The 15,948-nt window shown below is 39.5% G+C and overlaps 1 protein-coding gene across 7 annotated transcripts in view; it reads right to left on the reverse strand.

Annotated features, from left to right (window-relative positions):
* LOC100761567 (myotubularin) overlaps positions 1–15,948 on the reverse strand; it is a 113,211-nt gene that overhangs the window by 20,057 nt on the left and 77,206 nt on the right. For all 7 annotated transcript variants that reach the window (XM_027432211.1, XM_027432212.1, XM_035450097.1 and 4 more), the window contains 3 exons: positions 11,100–11,288; positions 6,099–6,284; positions 881–1,087 (listed from right to left, as the gene is read on the reverse strand). In XM_027432211.1, coding sequence (XP_027288012.1) covers positions 881–1,087; positions 6,099–6,284; positions 11,100–11,288 — 582 coding nt within the window. The remainder of the gene's footprint in view (positions 1–880; positions 1,088–6,098; positions 6,285–11,099; positions 11,289–15,948) is intronic.

Consider the following 15,948-nt stretch of genomic DNA (forward strand, 5'->3'; position numbering starts at 1 on the left):
GCTGGTTAGCCTAGACCTTGATTTCAGTGGGTAGCCTAAGCCTGAAACTCAGTAGATAGCCTAGGCCTGGAATTCACTTAGAAATCTCAGTTGAAAAGCACTGGGTAGCCTTGGCTGGAACTCATTAGGGAGCCCTGGATGGAATTCACTGTGTACCCTAGACTTGGAACTCACTGAGTAGCCTAGATCTAGAATTCACTGTGCAGCCTTGGCTGGAACTCAGTCTGTAGCCTTGGCTGAAACTCACTGGGTAGCCATGGTAGGAACAAAGTCAGTATCATAGGCTTGGATATGATGGGGTAGGCTAGGCCTGGAACTCACAGGGTAGCCTTGGCTGTAACTCACTGGGTAGCCTAAGTCTGGAACTCACAGGGCAACTTTGTATGTACTTGTTATCCTAGGTCTGGAAATCATTCAGTATCCTAGGTCTGGAAATCACTGGGCAGCCTTTGCTGGAACTCATATCAACTTTTCTGTCTCAGCCTCCCAAGTCTCAATTTATACATTTCTCTTCAGACTTTACTACACTTGAGTTTAACTAGAAATAGTAAAGATGGATAAACCCCCAAAAGACTTCCATTAGCCCAAAGACTCACAGATATTTGAAATTGTAAAGTGGTTTATTTATATATTTATTTATATTCCTCTGATTTTTTGAGACAAGGCCTTGGTAACCCTAGCTATCCTGGAACTTGCTATTTAGACCATGCTGGCTTGGAACTCATTGAGAACTACCTGCCTCCTCAGTGCTGAGATTAAAGGCAAGTGTCACCTTGCTTGGCAATCCTCAGACTTTCATGTCAGAACTGAATACATAGTAGAGAAACCAGTTTTTTAAAATCCCAGCTCATTAAAAAGGACAGCTTTAGTGTTTACTTACAGATGCGAATTTATGTCCGAAACTTATCCACTCTTTCTGTACCAATATTTCAAAGCCTTCAATACTCCTGTAGAAACTGTCCAGCATCAGCATGGCCAGGGATGTCAGCTGAGCAGTCCTGTCCCATCCATCACTGCAGTGCACAAGCACTGAGCTCTTCCCTGAAGAAACTTTGTCTGCAACTTGAATGGCTCCTGTCAGGACAAGCTGTCAGGGGAAAACATGCATGTCATCAGCAGGGAGCACTGATATTGCTCCAATGTCAAAGTGCCACCCATCTTCACTCTAGCCCAAGTCCTGCTTTCAAATGTCAATGCACGGCACAAACCAGAACATCAGGAACTACAAGATTCGGGGGAGCTCTCTGTGCTATGGGTAGAGATCACATTCAGATACTCTTGAGATTTTTTTCCAGGGCTTCAGTCCTTTGCATGAGTAAGTGATCTCCTATTATATGAATAGCTATTTATCCATCCCTCAGCTGATGGAAATGTGGTTGTTTCTACCATTTATATACTACAAATCATGCTGCTGTGGATTTTTGCATTCTCGGTTTTTGATAGGACATACCATTTTCTTTCTTCTAAGGAAAACATCTATAAGTGACATGACAGGGCCATATGGCACATGTATATTCAAGGTAAAAAATGTATGCTTATTTGGGGAAACAAATTTTAAGGGAAATAGTTATAGCACCTCACATTCCTTCTAGTATTGTTTGGGGGCTGTATCTTCCCAAGTACTTAATAGTTACTTTGAGTTGATTTTTAAAACATACTGTCATGTGCATATTTGTATATGACTTCATTCATGTATGTGTAGGTATGCATGCTATAGTTAATGACGGAAGTCTGTTATCTCCTTCCACCTGTATATGTCTTCTGGGGAACGAACTCTGGTCACCATGCTTGAATAGCATGCATTTTAGCTGCTGAACCATCCTGTTGCTGGCCCTTGAGCTGATTTTCTAAGGTTTATTCCATGGAACACCTCAAATTCTAAGGCCATACTTAGAATGTAGTATGGTCATTTTAACTAATTAAAAGAAACTGAAAAAATTCACTGAAATGTATTTAAGGAAAAAGTGGATTATGCGAATCATCTGACAAATAGAAAATATGAAAGCTTATTATTTTATATGAATTCATGAGACACAAGTAAGCAAGAAAAAAAGTTCGGGGACCAATGGATGGCAGACTATCAAAAGCACCAGTGTAGACTGAGCACTTCTGAAATGACTGCCTGCAATCCTGTTTGCAGTATTAACTTGAGGTACTTCTGCAGAAAGTGCTGCTGGGAAGCAGTGCTTCTAGATTACTGGAGCCCAACTTAATGAAGTTGGGGTTCTAGCACACTGTAGAGGGCAGCTCTCCTCCAAGATGTGTCTCTCACTTACAATAAAAAGGCAATTATTTTAGAAAATACTAGATGTTTCCTAATTATGAATCCCCACAGTCACTCTGACTTGGAGCAACTATAATTATCTCATAAAACAAAATCCTGGTTTGCAAAACTAAATCACTGAAAACAAATTCGGTACTTTTGTGAAAGAGAAAGCTGCAGGTTCTAGACAGTGGTTCTTGCTAATGAAGACAAGAGACAGTAACAAGAAATTTACTAAGAGGCCAGGATTAACTGAGAAGAGACAAGAATAGATTTTCCCTGGTGCTTAGAGAGAGGAAATACAGTCCCAAGTATCACACCTAGTCTCAAAGTTCAACTCTACCCATTCTACTGCCCTTAACTACTAGGATTTAACTGATGTGTGAGAACTCTGAGATGGATGCTGTCACATGGACCCACGTGGCTCCTCAGCCTTGTCACACCAACATTGGTCATGTGAAAGTCCAGTGAGAATTTCTTTCATTCGTTTTGAAATCCCCTCACTAGAGACAATAGCAGTCTGATGGGGATCTTCCACATTTTCTACATTTCTTAACTCCTAACTTCTAGACAAAATCTTCTTCACACAGCCTTGCTTCATGATTTCCCCAGGCACCCAAACAAGGTACCAGTCGGGTTTCAACCCGTATTTATTTCTTCTTTCTGCTGCAGGATAGGTGCTTTCCTTGCCTTCCAAAGATGTCTAATACATGTCTCTCCCTCTTGCCCTTCCTCCCCCTCTCTCCTCCTTCCCACCTTCCCCTATTTTTCTAAAAAACTAAAAAAAGAAAAGAAAATATTTCCAATTTGTTGAAAGAATGAAGAAAGAAAAAGTTGGGAGACATCTTTGTAAACTTCGGATTCCTTAATTGGGGTTTTGAGCACTTCCTTGTGTTATTAGCAACCAGAGTACATGATTGACTACACAGAATCTCTTATATACATAGAACTCTTCTTCTACACTCAGATTATTCCCAATGCTTTCCACTAGCACAAAAAGTCCCATATACTAACTTTTAGAATTGTCTTTCTTTCCTTAATAAGACACCCAAGTTCTCTGTCTGAAAATAGGCTGAAGCGTCCCAAGACTTGAAAGCCTTTGTTATAATCACATAACTCTCTACTCTTTTCTCCTTTATCTAGCTTTTGGGGGCTGGCATGCATGCATTCGTGTGCATGTGCATGTTTTCAGGTATATGTGTAAGCCCATGGTTGTCATTTATTCTTGGAGGCAGGGACTTTCAATCTATCCCAGAGATCATCAATATGGCTAGTCTGGTTAGCCAACCTGCTCTAAAGAGTTCCCCTTTCACCTTTCAGAGAACTAGAGTTACAGGTAGGTAAGTTGCCACACCCTCTCGGCATTTATATGGGTTCTGAGGATCAAAATTCCAGTCCTCATACTTGTGTGTCAAGTACTCTAGGCACTTATATACGTTCCCAGCCCTTATCTAGCTCTGTAAAAGAATAATTTCCAACTCTCACTCCCATGACATTGCTAGCCACCCATCATAGATTTCTACCCTCTTAGGCCCTTTCTAGACATTCCACATCATTGGAGCTCTTAATGTCTCTCTTTAGGGATGACTTCACTGAACCTCACTTTTCTTCTATGCTGATTTCAAACCTGACTGGGGCTCCATTCCATGTCTTCTGATCTTCTTCTCATCTGGAGCGTTCCTTAGCATACATGGTATAAGGCTCAACCACTGACTCCCAAGCTCACATGTAGTTACAATTCTCTATTTTGATTTCTACTTTACATGAGAATCTGCTTGACATATCGCACTGGAGGATGGCCTCCCACTAACTCCAGAGAACAGTGTTTTTTTAAGCCTAGTCAGGACTGCCCTTAAACTGAAAATCGAAGCATCCTTTTCTCGGGCAAGTGGCTCCACCCTCCTTGTGGCAGTCTTCATTTCTGAAGCTCTTACATCTAGTTATTCACATCACACTACATGTTCTGCATAAGACGCAACTTGTCTCTTGGTAGCCTCTGCATCCTTGCTTTGACACTGCTCTTTTGAATCTCCTATTTCTAACTTCACATTCTTTTCTCTTGTATCAATTACATAATCAGCCCCTAGAATAGCTCCCCACATTACCAAACTGTTACCCAAACCCTGAGATCTTTCCCTAGCATTTGACAGTCAAGGCCCTGGCTGCCCGACTTCTCCCAGATCCACGTTAGAGCAATCTCACTTAAAATGTTTCTTGGTTTTATAAATTTATTTTCAAAAACCTTGCAAATAAATTAAAACATGCTGTTCTTGTCAACTTGAACTTACCTACAGCAGTTTCTGAGTGTTCACTTCACTGTCTTCTTTAAAATGGATTCCTCCAGCCCTCTACTTTCTAGAAGGACTAGATTAAGCCTATTTTTTCATCTGACTTTGTTATAAAGGCCTACTCTGATCTGAAAACACAGTATATTAGAATATGCTTTCTTTTACTTTGACCATCTAGCCATCTTTCCCCTTCACAAGTTCTAACATGACGATATGCATTAAAATTGTGCTATTTAAAAATATATTTTAAGTTTCAGCAACACAGGAAAGCTGTGAAGGTACTACAGAAGTTCCCAGATACCTAACCCAGTTTCCCTTCTTAGTATCATTGTAAGGGATATTTGGCACAAGTAAGAAATCTATACTGACACATTATTACTTACTAAGAAATGTAACTAAGTGTATTGCTTTAAAAGGCCATACTTTATTCACATTTCCTTAGGGTATTTTTTTAAAAAAATATTTATTTCCTTTATGTGTATGGGTATTTTGCATGCATGTACATTTTTGTATCATGTGTTTACCTGGCTGTGCATGCAGAAGCCAGAAGAGGGCTTCAGATCCCCTGAAACTGGTGTTACAGAGAGTTGTGTATGAGTCACCATATGGGTGATGGGAATCAAACACACGCCCTCTGGAAGGGCAGCCTGTGTTCTTAATCCCTGAACCATCTATCCAGCCCCACATTTCCTTAGTTCTTAATCTAATGCCCCTTTTCTTTTCTAGAGTCCCATTCAGGATATTATACTATAGTTAAAAGCCATGATTCATTATTTTGTAATTCATTTTCTGAGGATGATAAATTAAGAGACAAGAAACTTGAAGAGGAAAAATAAAAAAAATACAATTCTTGTCAGGTTGGAAAGCAAATTTCACTAGAGAACAATGGATCTTAATAATTCACCTGCTTAAAATATGCATTCAGTTTATGAAGCTATATGATAAACAATTGAATGTAATCAAAATGCAAAACCTATTCTTTAAAATTAGTCATTAGCTGGGCAGTGGTGGCACACTCCTTTAACCCCTGCACTCAGGAGGCAGAGGCAGGAGTATCTCTGTGAGTTCCAGGCCAGCCTGGTCTACAGAGTGAGTTCAGGACAGCCAAAGATATACAGAGAAACCCTGTCTTGAAACAAACAAACAAACAAAAAAACCCATAAAAACCCAAAAATAAAATAAGATAAAATTTGTCATTAATAATTTTAAAATGAAAACAGCAAAAAGGGGCACCTTTGTCTAGGTCTATGAGTGATATGCCCAATAAGAGTTGGATAATAAATTTTCTATTCCTAAATAAACCTACATGAGATTTACTACTGACAAGATTAGAAGAGAAAGTTCTACAGACTCTAAACATAAGATAGAATGATGTTGTGAAATCTTCAATTTAGGTAACCAAATTATAAAGAAACATCAAGCTGTCAAATATAGAATCTTCTACTACAGTTTCTCTTTCTGTGTGTAATTTTTAAATATTTAATAAAATTTCACCTTCTTCAAAATAAGTATTTTTATACCCACAAATATTTTTAAAGTATACTTGCCTTAATATGTTCTAACCAATGAGTAGACTCCAAACTGGACAACCAATGAGATTCTTCAATGTTAGGATAAACAATGTCTTTCACTTTCTTTAAAGATTCACGCATAACATGAATATTATGAATGTCTAAGAAAGACAGCTCGGCGTTATGATACGCATCGTCACTTTCGTATCCGCCTCCTGTGGCCTAAGAAACAACAAGTTGACAATAAGTTAGCTTTTCTACTTTGTCAGTGCCTTAGCCAAAATATCTTAATAGCTATTTACTTTAAAATTTTTAACCCAAACCCCTCTAATTTAAATCGTTAATCTGATTTTTTACTTTCTATGCAGCACCAAGCCTCAACAACCCGAGTCATACTTTGAGCTAGAGAAAAATATGGTATGCTGGCAATATCCTGGGTGTGGTGGGGACAACTGAATTCATCAGACAGTATTCCCTTCCAAATGTTCTGTAATTACTGGCACTTCCAAATCTGGAAAAGTAAGAACAGGTTCTGAAAAGTCCTCCTCCATCAATATTGTGACTATTATTATACAGTTTGGGGAAGGGGTAGCCATATTGATGTAGCATCTAATAAGCTATATTGTGTTAGGGGAGAACAACTTTTGTAGCCAGACACAGGCCAACAACTTGCTTTAGCCTCCTCTTACCATATGATCTGGTGCCAAACACTAACCTGGAAGCACCGGTGTCCTGCCCTGTAAAGCAGAGTTCACTGCCTAGCCTTAACAGGATAAAAAGAGCCAGATTCCTTTCCAATGGCTAACAGTCACTTTTTGACAAGGCTCTAAGATGCTGTGCTTTGTAATTTTACCCTTTACAGGAATGCCACAAGAAAGATGCTACTATCCACAACTGGCACATTAGAAAGCAAAAACTAAGAATCTTACCAATTCCAAAGTCATGCAATTAATAAACAGAATTTCAGGCTGCTTTAATTTCAACATATAAACCTTTTCCATTGTATTCCAACTATCACTCCACTACATAAATAGCAAGGACAGATCTGCATGTAGTGGGCATACAAGATTCTAAGAGGGGCAAGATGGCTACCACCTACTGTATGAAGCACAAAGCTTTAATGGTGCTATGTATTGAATTTAAGGCCTTGTGCATGCTAGATAATTGGTCTACTATGAAGTAATTAATAGTGTTCACTTGCCAGGGTGGACTTTAATTAACAACCATGACAATGAACAGCATCCATTTCCACAATTATGAAAAGAGACACTATGAATTAGTTTAGGAACACGGCTGTACTTTGCTTAAAGGTTTTTGAAATGTCACAGGATAGGTAAATTTGGGCCCTTTAAGAAAAGTGAAACAGTTCTGAGATTTTTAAGAGGTACTAACTTTAGATTGCCTGTAGGAGGAGCACGAGGAAGCACCCGTGTGGGACTGAACAGGGAAATGGAATACAAATGTGTTAACCCGTACAGTAGCCCTCTTTTCCTCATACCAATGTTAGGAAGATAAGCCTGTAGCCAGAGTTGGAACAGCAAAGCAAGCTGGGGACCCCTGGTGCCCTAGGGTTACTTATAGAGGTTTCTTGCAGTAAAAGTAAGGATATCACCTGAACTTCACACTTGAAAAATCTATGTGTCAGGCCAGAGGCCTCAGTCTCCAAACAATCTAGAGGAGAAAACATATTTTGGCATTTCAAGCTTCATTTACAGAGCATCAGCAATAAGTTAATGAGAAATGATCCCTTTCTTGTTTTTATTTGGGGGGGGGGTAGTTTGAGACAGGTTTGCTCTGTGTAGCCTTGGGTATCCTGGCACTCACTTTGTAGATCAGCCTGGCCTTGAACTCAGAGATCCACCTGCCTCTGCTTCCTGAGTGCTGGGATTAAAGGTATGTGCCACCATTGCCTTGCTGATTTTTTTTAAAGACAGGGTGTCACAGGTCTGACTAGAACTCACTATCAACCATAGATGGGCCTCAAACTCATGGCAATCCTCCTGCCTCAGCATTGCAAGTGTTAAGGTCGCAGGTGTGAGCCACCATACCCATTTTCTAGTTTCCCTTTTTAGTCACTGTTTTTGTTTTTAATGTGAGTGTCAGATCTCTTGGAACTGGAGTTACAGGCAATTATGAGTGTTGGGACCCAAACTTAGTTTCTCTGGAAGAGCACTAAATGATCCTAACCACTAAGCCAACTCTCCAGCCCGTTTGCCATTTAAAAAGAGCTTTTTGCTAATAAATCAGCAGACAAATGTATTACCTTCCCCTCTTCCTGGCTGTCCACACGTTGTGGAAGAAGGCCAGAGTTACTGGCATCTGCCTGGCAGTCCCTTCTGCAAACTGCATGCACAGACCGGCAAGTAAGAGCTGGGTTATTTTAGCTAGCTCTGCAATCCTATATAAAATGCAATGACATGTTCACCCTCCCGTAGACAGAGGGCCTGCTTCTCTGCATGTGTGGCTGTTACATAATTATGGGGATTTGTGGAGATGCTTGACACTGTAGTTCCTTTCATAAATAACTGAGCATGACATGTAAAAAAAAAAAAAGCAAAAGGAAAAATACATGTTTTAGTCATTGCCAAAATTTCTGGCAAAACCGGACATTAACACAGCCCTATTTTAATTCAGCACAGTGCTCTGCCCCAAAATAGAAGCAGTGTGGTGCTAGATCTTACCAACCCTGGGTTTTGTTTAATTGAAAATGATGCAATTTTGCTGATTACATCTAAATATCCACAAGGGAGGAACAATTATTAGGGGCCAAGAGAACAGAAGTCAGAAAGGGTAAAAATCAATTAGTCAAGCACAGACTGAGTTCCCCAAAGTTCAAATTCTCCATCTCTGGTTACCTTTGAAGTCTTCCCTTTGGTTTTTCTTTATTCAACAAAAGTGAACAACCCAAATTACCTAGAATGTTATAAAGGCCAAAGGCCTGTTGCTATGGATATCGACAACTAGTGGAGAGACAGAGCTGGGAGGAGGGGTTTTAAAAATGGCCCAGAGTGCTTTAAGGCTTAGGTGTTCTGTTTTTTTCCTTAATATTTTCCCTCTTTTCATTCCTAAGAGGACTAAAAACAGAGGCTTATTTCCACAACATTAAAAAGGCATTCAAGACTTTTGTTGCTATAATGAGCTTTAGAGTTCAATATAACTAAGGTATTCATTTCACACACTTTAATATTTTAAAATATTCTTTCTAAATACTTTATTTTAATGTTATATCATATCTATTTCAGGCTAAATAAGTACATGAGAATATTGTATTTTATATATGTGTTCACTCTGAATTATATATGAAGGATAGTGGGATCCAAAATATCTAAAATTAAGGATAATTCAGGAACATATTTTGATTTAATTTCCTAAATCCTTTACTTATAATTCCTAATTGACTTACCAATCCAACTTCATGACTGTTTTACATAGAAGTTTGAAATTATTTCTACATAAACCCCCAACTGTGTTAACAAATACCTCGTCTGAAGCAAACATGGAGCCAGGGCAGGCAGCCCAGAATTAAATGTGTAGGACAGCTGAGCCACAAACAAATGGTGAATAGCTGAGCCCCACATACATTCACAGTCTAACATCCCCTAGAGGAGACAGGCTTCACACACATTCCATTTCAGAAATTGCTGCATCTATCTAGGCTGCTCAAGGACTTGCTTTGCTTTCAGGTTCTTATGATGGGTTCTGAATAATTGAAGATGTCAGATAAATGACCTTGGGATGAGCAAAGCATTAAAGATGATGAAATTTAAGTCTACAGCTGAAGAGAATATATCTGAATGACAGGATCTGGGAGTAAGTAACTTGGCACAAGTTTACTTGTAAGCATTTGGAAACAACACAGGTAAAGAAGGAGGAATCAAAAACATAAAACCAGAAATCAGACAAGGTAGTTTAATCTCAGAGGCTGAGGGTGGAGGGCTGTCACAAATTCTAAGCCAGCATAGACTAAACAGTGAGACCCTGTCTAAACCAACCAAGCAAACAAACAAAAACACAAACAAGCCATTACAAGGCAAACAACTCTTCTCCACAAAGTCCCCAAAGCAAGGTAGGCCTGTCAATTCAATCTGAGGTCCCTTATAAAGAGCAAACAAGCTTGTATTTTACAACAGATTCTGGGGTGGCCACACCATACAGTCACTGATGTTTGCAGTGATGACCCTAATTCACTTGAACAATATTTCACATATTCTATTTCAAAAGGCAAAACACCAATTGAGATTTGCTTTTGAAAAACTCAATTTCTGTATTTGAGATTATAAAATTCATACACAGACCAACTGATTTTAAAACTATCTTATATAAATGATGGTTTATGGGTACAAATGGTGTACATGAGGAAGTCTTCAGATAAAATTATAGATTTCAAATTTTAATAATAGCAGCTTCCCACAATTCCTAAAGATACCCTGTCAGTTCACACAACAAGAGTGATCACAGCCACAAGGTATCCAAAGACTACCTTTTGCGTAAGGCTCTAGACAAAACCCACTTTCATTACAGTTCTAAACATGTCATTTAATGAAGACTTGCTTTGGGTTGTTCATTTTGTGTTTTTGTTTAGTTATTTGCTTGTTTTAGACAGGGTCTCACTGTTTAGTCTTGGCTTGAAATTTATGGCAATCCTCCAGGCTCAGCCTCTCAAGTACTAAGATTATAGGCTTAAACTACCTTGGATACTCCTTCCTGTGTCTCCTTGGTGCTGGGATTATGGGTGTTACTGGTGTATATGACTAGGCTTAACATTTTTAGTATTTCTTTTGTTATTGTTCATTCATTCACTTTTTTTTGGAGACTGGGTCTAGTGTAAGTCAAGTTAGCCTAGAACTCATTATGTAGTTGAGGATGATCTTGAACTCCTGTTCCTCCTGCCTTCGCCTTCCTAGTGCTGGAATTACAGGTATGTGCCAAGTGAAAGCCTGACTTAAAAAACAGTTACATAAACATTCAAAATAAATCCAATATTTACGGAAAACACCTAAGTTCCTATTAAGTTAGGTTTCCATTGACTATACTCACCTTGTTGGCCACTGCATTTACACTGGGTCGTGCATCATAAATTGTGAGCTTAGAAATTTGTCTGTTAGTTTCCCTGATCACATCCAGATATTTCTCGTCATCTTTGTTTCTTTTACCACTCATACCGACAAGAGGCTGACTGCAGCGCATAATGACCATCTTATTTTCTGGATGAATCCACGACAGTACCTACGGTTAGTTCAAAAAGTTTAATCTAGCAGGTCTTCAAAAATCATTAAAACTGACAATCACGATGAAGTGAAACAGTGCTGAAACACGATACTTGCTCACTACTAATTTTCACTGCGTGTGGCAGCAAGAACACAGACATTTAACACTTGAAACAATCAGAACAGTCAGTTTTACCAGCCTTTCTTTTGAAATTAACACTATAAATTGATGCTTACCACAACAAACATGATTTATTGAAAGGATGTTGAAAACATTTGCTGTTACTGGAATTTGGTAGTTTGTGCTGGACTTGTTATTGTATGAAAACAGCTTGAACAGTAAGTAAAGGGCAAATGCAATCACTGCACTGCCCATAGATGTAACTTAAGTCTACCAGTTCTTTCCCAACAGTCCCAATTCTAGAATGCAACATAAGAGAAAGAAAAATACAAGGGAAGCAAAGAAGGATTTGAGTGTCCAAGAGAGCTATCACTCTCCACTGCGAAGGCTAGATACCCAATGCCTAACAGGGCATATGTGGCCCATCCTCAGTGTCAATCTTCAATTGACTGGCAAGCCTGGCCCATGTCATGCTTGGCTTCTCAGTTCACTCAAAGCATATGAAAAGCTATGCCCATAAATGGTAGCTGATAACATAATGTCCTGAAAAGTACTGAGTTGTATACTGCAGGTGCTTCTGAAAACGTGGGGGAGGTCTACTTTTCATTTTCCTTAGCACAGTTGGATAACTATAGTGGGCAGTAGTACTTAATTGATACTTCAAAATGGCTTAAGTGCTCCCAACACAAAGCAATGATAACTATCTGAGGTAATGGATATATCAGGTTTTTTGATCTAGTCATTACATATATATAAATATAATACTATTATATAATATAATATGTTATTATGTAAACTGATATAGTATACTGAGCCCTTTAAATATGCAGAACTACAGTGTGGCACTGAAAAGTCAACTGTGAATGTTTATGAATTGAATATGAAGGAAATGTGGAGAGCAACCAGCTCTCCTGTGGCATTACCCTCAGGTACTGAACTCATGGCCCTCCCTGGTCAGTTGAAGAGAATAATAATGACCTGAGATGACTGCTGGGAGGAAAATAGAAGAATGAAGTATGCAATAAATGTGAGCTCACATTAGCTTCTAGACGCAGGCTTCATAGCCAGCAAATCAGTTCCAAAAATGATGAAACACAGACACAAGGATGAAACAACTTAACCATTTGGGCTTACTTAATATAAGATCAATATTTGGATGATTTTGAAGTTATTCCTCTATGATGGTAAGCGACAAACATGGATGCTTAACAATATAGTTTTATTACGATGCTGTGAGTTTCTCACTTCTGAAAAATTGTCACATTATAATAAGAATGTGTGTTTGTTCCCACGCTAGAGACCAGCCCATGCCAAGGAGGCTCACACATTAGAAAGTTCTGGGAAATCCACTGACCTACCCTAAACCTCCATCTTCTAACCCATAACTCAGATCTGTACACCTACTTCGTGTGGCTTGTATAACACTGAGCTTGTCTGAATTCTCTCATGGGTGTACTTATTAGGCCCACTTCCCCTGAGGATTTATAGGCAGTCCACAGTAGCTAGGGGACAGTGGCTCATCCTGGCTTTTTTTTTTTTTACTTTTTGTTCATGCATGCTTTGCCTGTATGTATGTCTGTGCACTACACACATGCCTGGTTCCTTCAGAGGCCAGAAAAGGGTATCTGATTCCCTGGAAGTGAAGTTACAGATTATTGTGAGCCATTTTGTGGGTGCTGAGAATCAAACCCTGGTCTACTGCCAAGAATAGCTTGAACTTTTAACCACTAAGCCATGTCTCCAGGTCCCTAGCTCTCTTTAAAAAATTGTATTTGATGTAGAAATGACTGGGTACAAATTGTGATAGTACCTTATTTTATTTTAAATTATCTATTTTATTTATTACTATTAAAATTAATATTGAGAAGTCATCAATACTTAAGTGTCAAAAAAGATGTTTATCACAGCATTATTTATTTACCTTTTACATTTGGAATTTTTAAGATTTATTTATATTGGGGGGGACACATGAATGTGTACACACAGGCCTCAGAGCATTGCAAAGGTCAGAGAATAAATTAAGGGAGTTAGTTCTCTCCTTCTACCATCGGATCAAACTCAGGCTGTCAGGAATGGCAGCAAGTGTTTTTATTCAGTGAACAATCTCCCTGGTCCATAGCATTGTTTATAAGAGCAAACAGTCAGAAGGACCTAGAAATCTTTCAATAGGAAAATTATTAAACCAGGCTGGAGAAACCCACAGAAACAGCTGACCTGAACAAGGGGGAGCTCATGGACCCCAGACTGATAGCTGGGAAACCACCATAGGACCAACCCAGACCCACAGAATGTGGGTGTCAGTTTGTAGGTCTAGGCAATCTATGGGGCCTCTGCTAGTGGATCAGTATTTATCCCTAGCATAGGAATGGAATAGGGAGCCCACTCCACATAGAGGGATACTCTCTTAGCCTAGACACATGGGGGAGGGTCTAGGCCCCGCTCCAAATGATGTGACAGACTTTGAAGATTTCCCATGGAAGGCCTCACCCTCCCCGGGGAGTAGCAAGGGGATGGGATAGGGGTTGGTGGAGGGCAGGGAGAGGGAACTGGGATTGACAGTAAAACAAGCTTGTTTCTAATTTAATAGTAAAAGAGAGGAGAGAAAAAAGGAAAGCTGAATAAATCATTGCATACTAATATATGAGCTTGTCATGAAAAGTTAAGGTTAAGATACATTGCTAGTGAAGAAAGTAGTCTGGGATCCAAATTAAAGGATAATTCAGTGCTAGTTCTCAATAGGTGGCAGGCTGGCTTTTGCTTACCAGTGTTTTCTAAATAGCTCAAATGAGTACACATCACTTATTCATTAACAGCTTCTATAAAATAAAGGCAAGCCTACTTTTTGAGACAAGGAATATGTATCCATGCAAGTGCAAGTGCATGAGTTCACTAACCAGTAGTATTTTATTATAATGTGTATCTGACTTGTGTTTAAATGAGATATTTCTTACCAACTATGTTTATACTTTTACTTTTGTTTTAAAGAACTATATCAAACTTATGTTTCCCCTAGGAAATAAGAAAGACTCTAAGGGAAAAATGCATGAACCCCAGAGAAGGGGCAGTAACTCCTGAGCTAATTGGGAGCATGAGGGTAGGGGAGAGGGAGCTGCCAAAATGAGAGGAGGAGAAGAGGAGGGGAGAGGAGGAAATGGAGGACCAGAAATGTTGAGTTGGGGGAAGAATAGAGGAGAGCAGGATGAGAGATACCATATCAGAGGGAGCCATTATAGGTCCAAGGAGAGATCTGGCACTAGGGAGATTTCCATAGATGTACAAGGATGACACAAACTGACAATCCAGACAATGGTGGAGAGGATAACCTAAACGTCCTTCCCCTAAAATGAGACTGATGACTACTTCTTATGCCATCCTAAAGCCCTTATCCAGTGGCTGATGGAAGCAGAGTCAGACACCCACAGCTATACACTGAACTGAACTCTGGAACCTAGATGCAGAGAGGGAGGAATGAAGATTAAAGGGGGTCACCAGAGAAACAGCTGGCCTGAACAAGGGGGAACACATCGACCCCAGATGCTGTCAGGGAGGCCAGTACAGGACTGATCCAGACCCCTGAACATGGATGTCAATGAGGAGGCCTCTGGGCTCTAGGGGTCCCTGGTAGTGGATTAGTATTTTTCTCTGGTGTAAGAATGGACTTTGATAATCCATCCCACATGAAGGGATACATTCTCAGCCTGTACACATCCGGGAGGGCCTAGGGCCCGGTCCAGGATCATGTGGTGGACTTTGGGGAGCCCCCTTGAGGGCCCTACCCTACCTGGATGGGGTGAGGGGCAGGTGGAGAGTAGGGGGAAAGGGGAGGGAGAGGGAGAGGGAGAAGGGATTGACATGTGAAGCAAGCTTGTTCCTAATTTGGACTCATAAAAAAATTAAAAAAAAAACCTTGTGTTTCCCATAACTAGCATTTTCTGGACAAATGTTCTAAGACCCATTGTCAAGAGTCACATGATCAGAAGATATGTTAGAAATAGCATATGTCAACACTTATAATACATAATAGATCATTATAAAATAAATATGGTATCTTAGCCTTAATATTTTTAAGAAAAACAAATTAGTAACCTCACAAAGCAAAAAATAGCATGTTAATTTTTTTCCTACATTGGACTCTCACTCATGAAGAACAACAGGGACTACAGGATCATGATGGTAGAACAAGGTCAATGGCTTAGGAACAACTGTCATTTCTTCTCCTGTTTCATATACCACAAAAAACACACAGAGACAGACAGACAGACAAGACAAAACACACAGGACAGACAGACACATACACACAAAATCTATACAGCAGATGTTCAATGAGCTGAATAGATAGATAGTTGTCCAAACCCATACCACACTATCCTAATTCTCCTTTTCTGGTATAGGCAAGGCACTTGCCAAAAGACAACTGTGTGGGGTCACAGTAGTACAGACTGCTGCTCTAGTACAGAAAAACATGTCCAAGTGGAGCATAATAAGACCAAACTTCTAACTCTAGCTTCACATTCTAACACAATGAGCTAAAGAACATAATTTCAAGTACAATTTTATC

The sequence above is a fragment of the Cricetulus griseus genome, chromosome X (genome assembly GCF_003668045.3).
Source record: "Cricetulus griseus strain 17A/GY chromosome X, alternate assembly CriGri-PICRH-1.0, whole genome shotgun sequence".
NCBI lineage: Eukaryota > Metazoa > Chordata > Mammalia > Rodentia > Cricetidae > Cricetulus > Cricetulus griseus.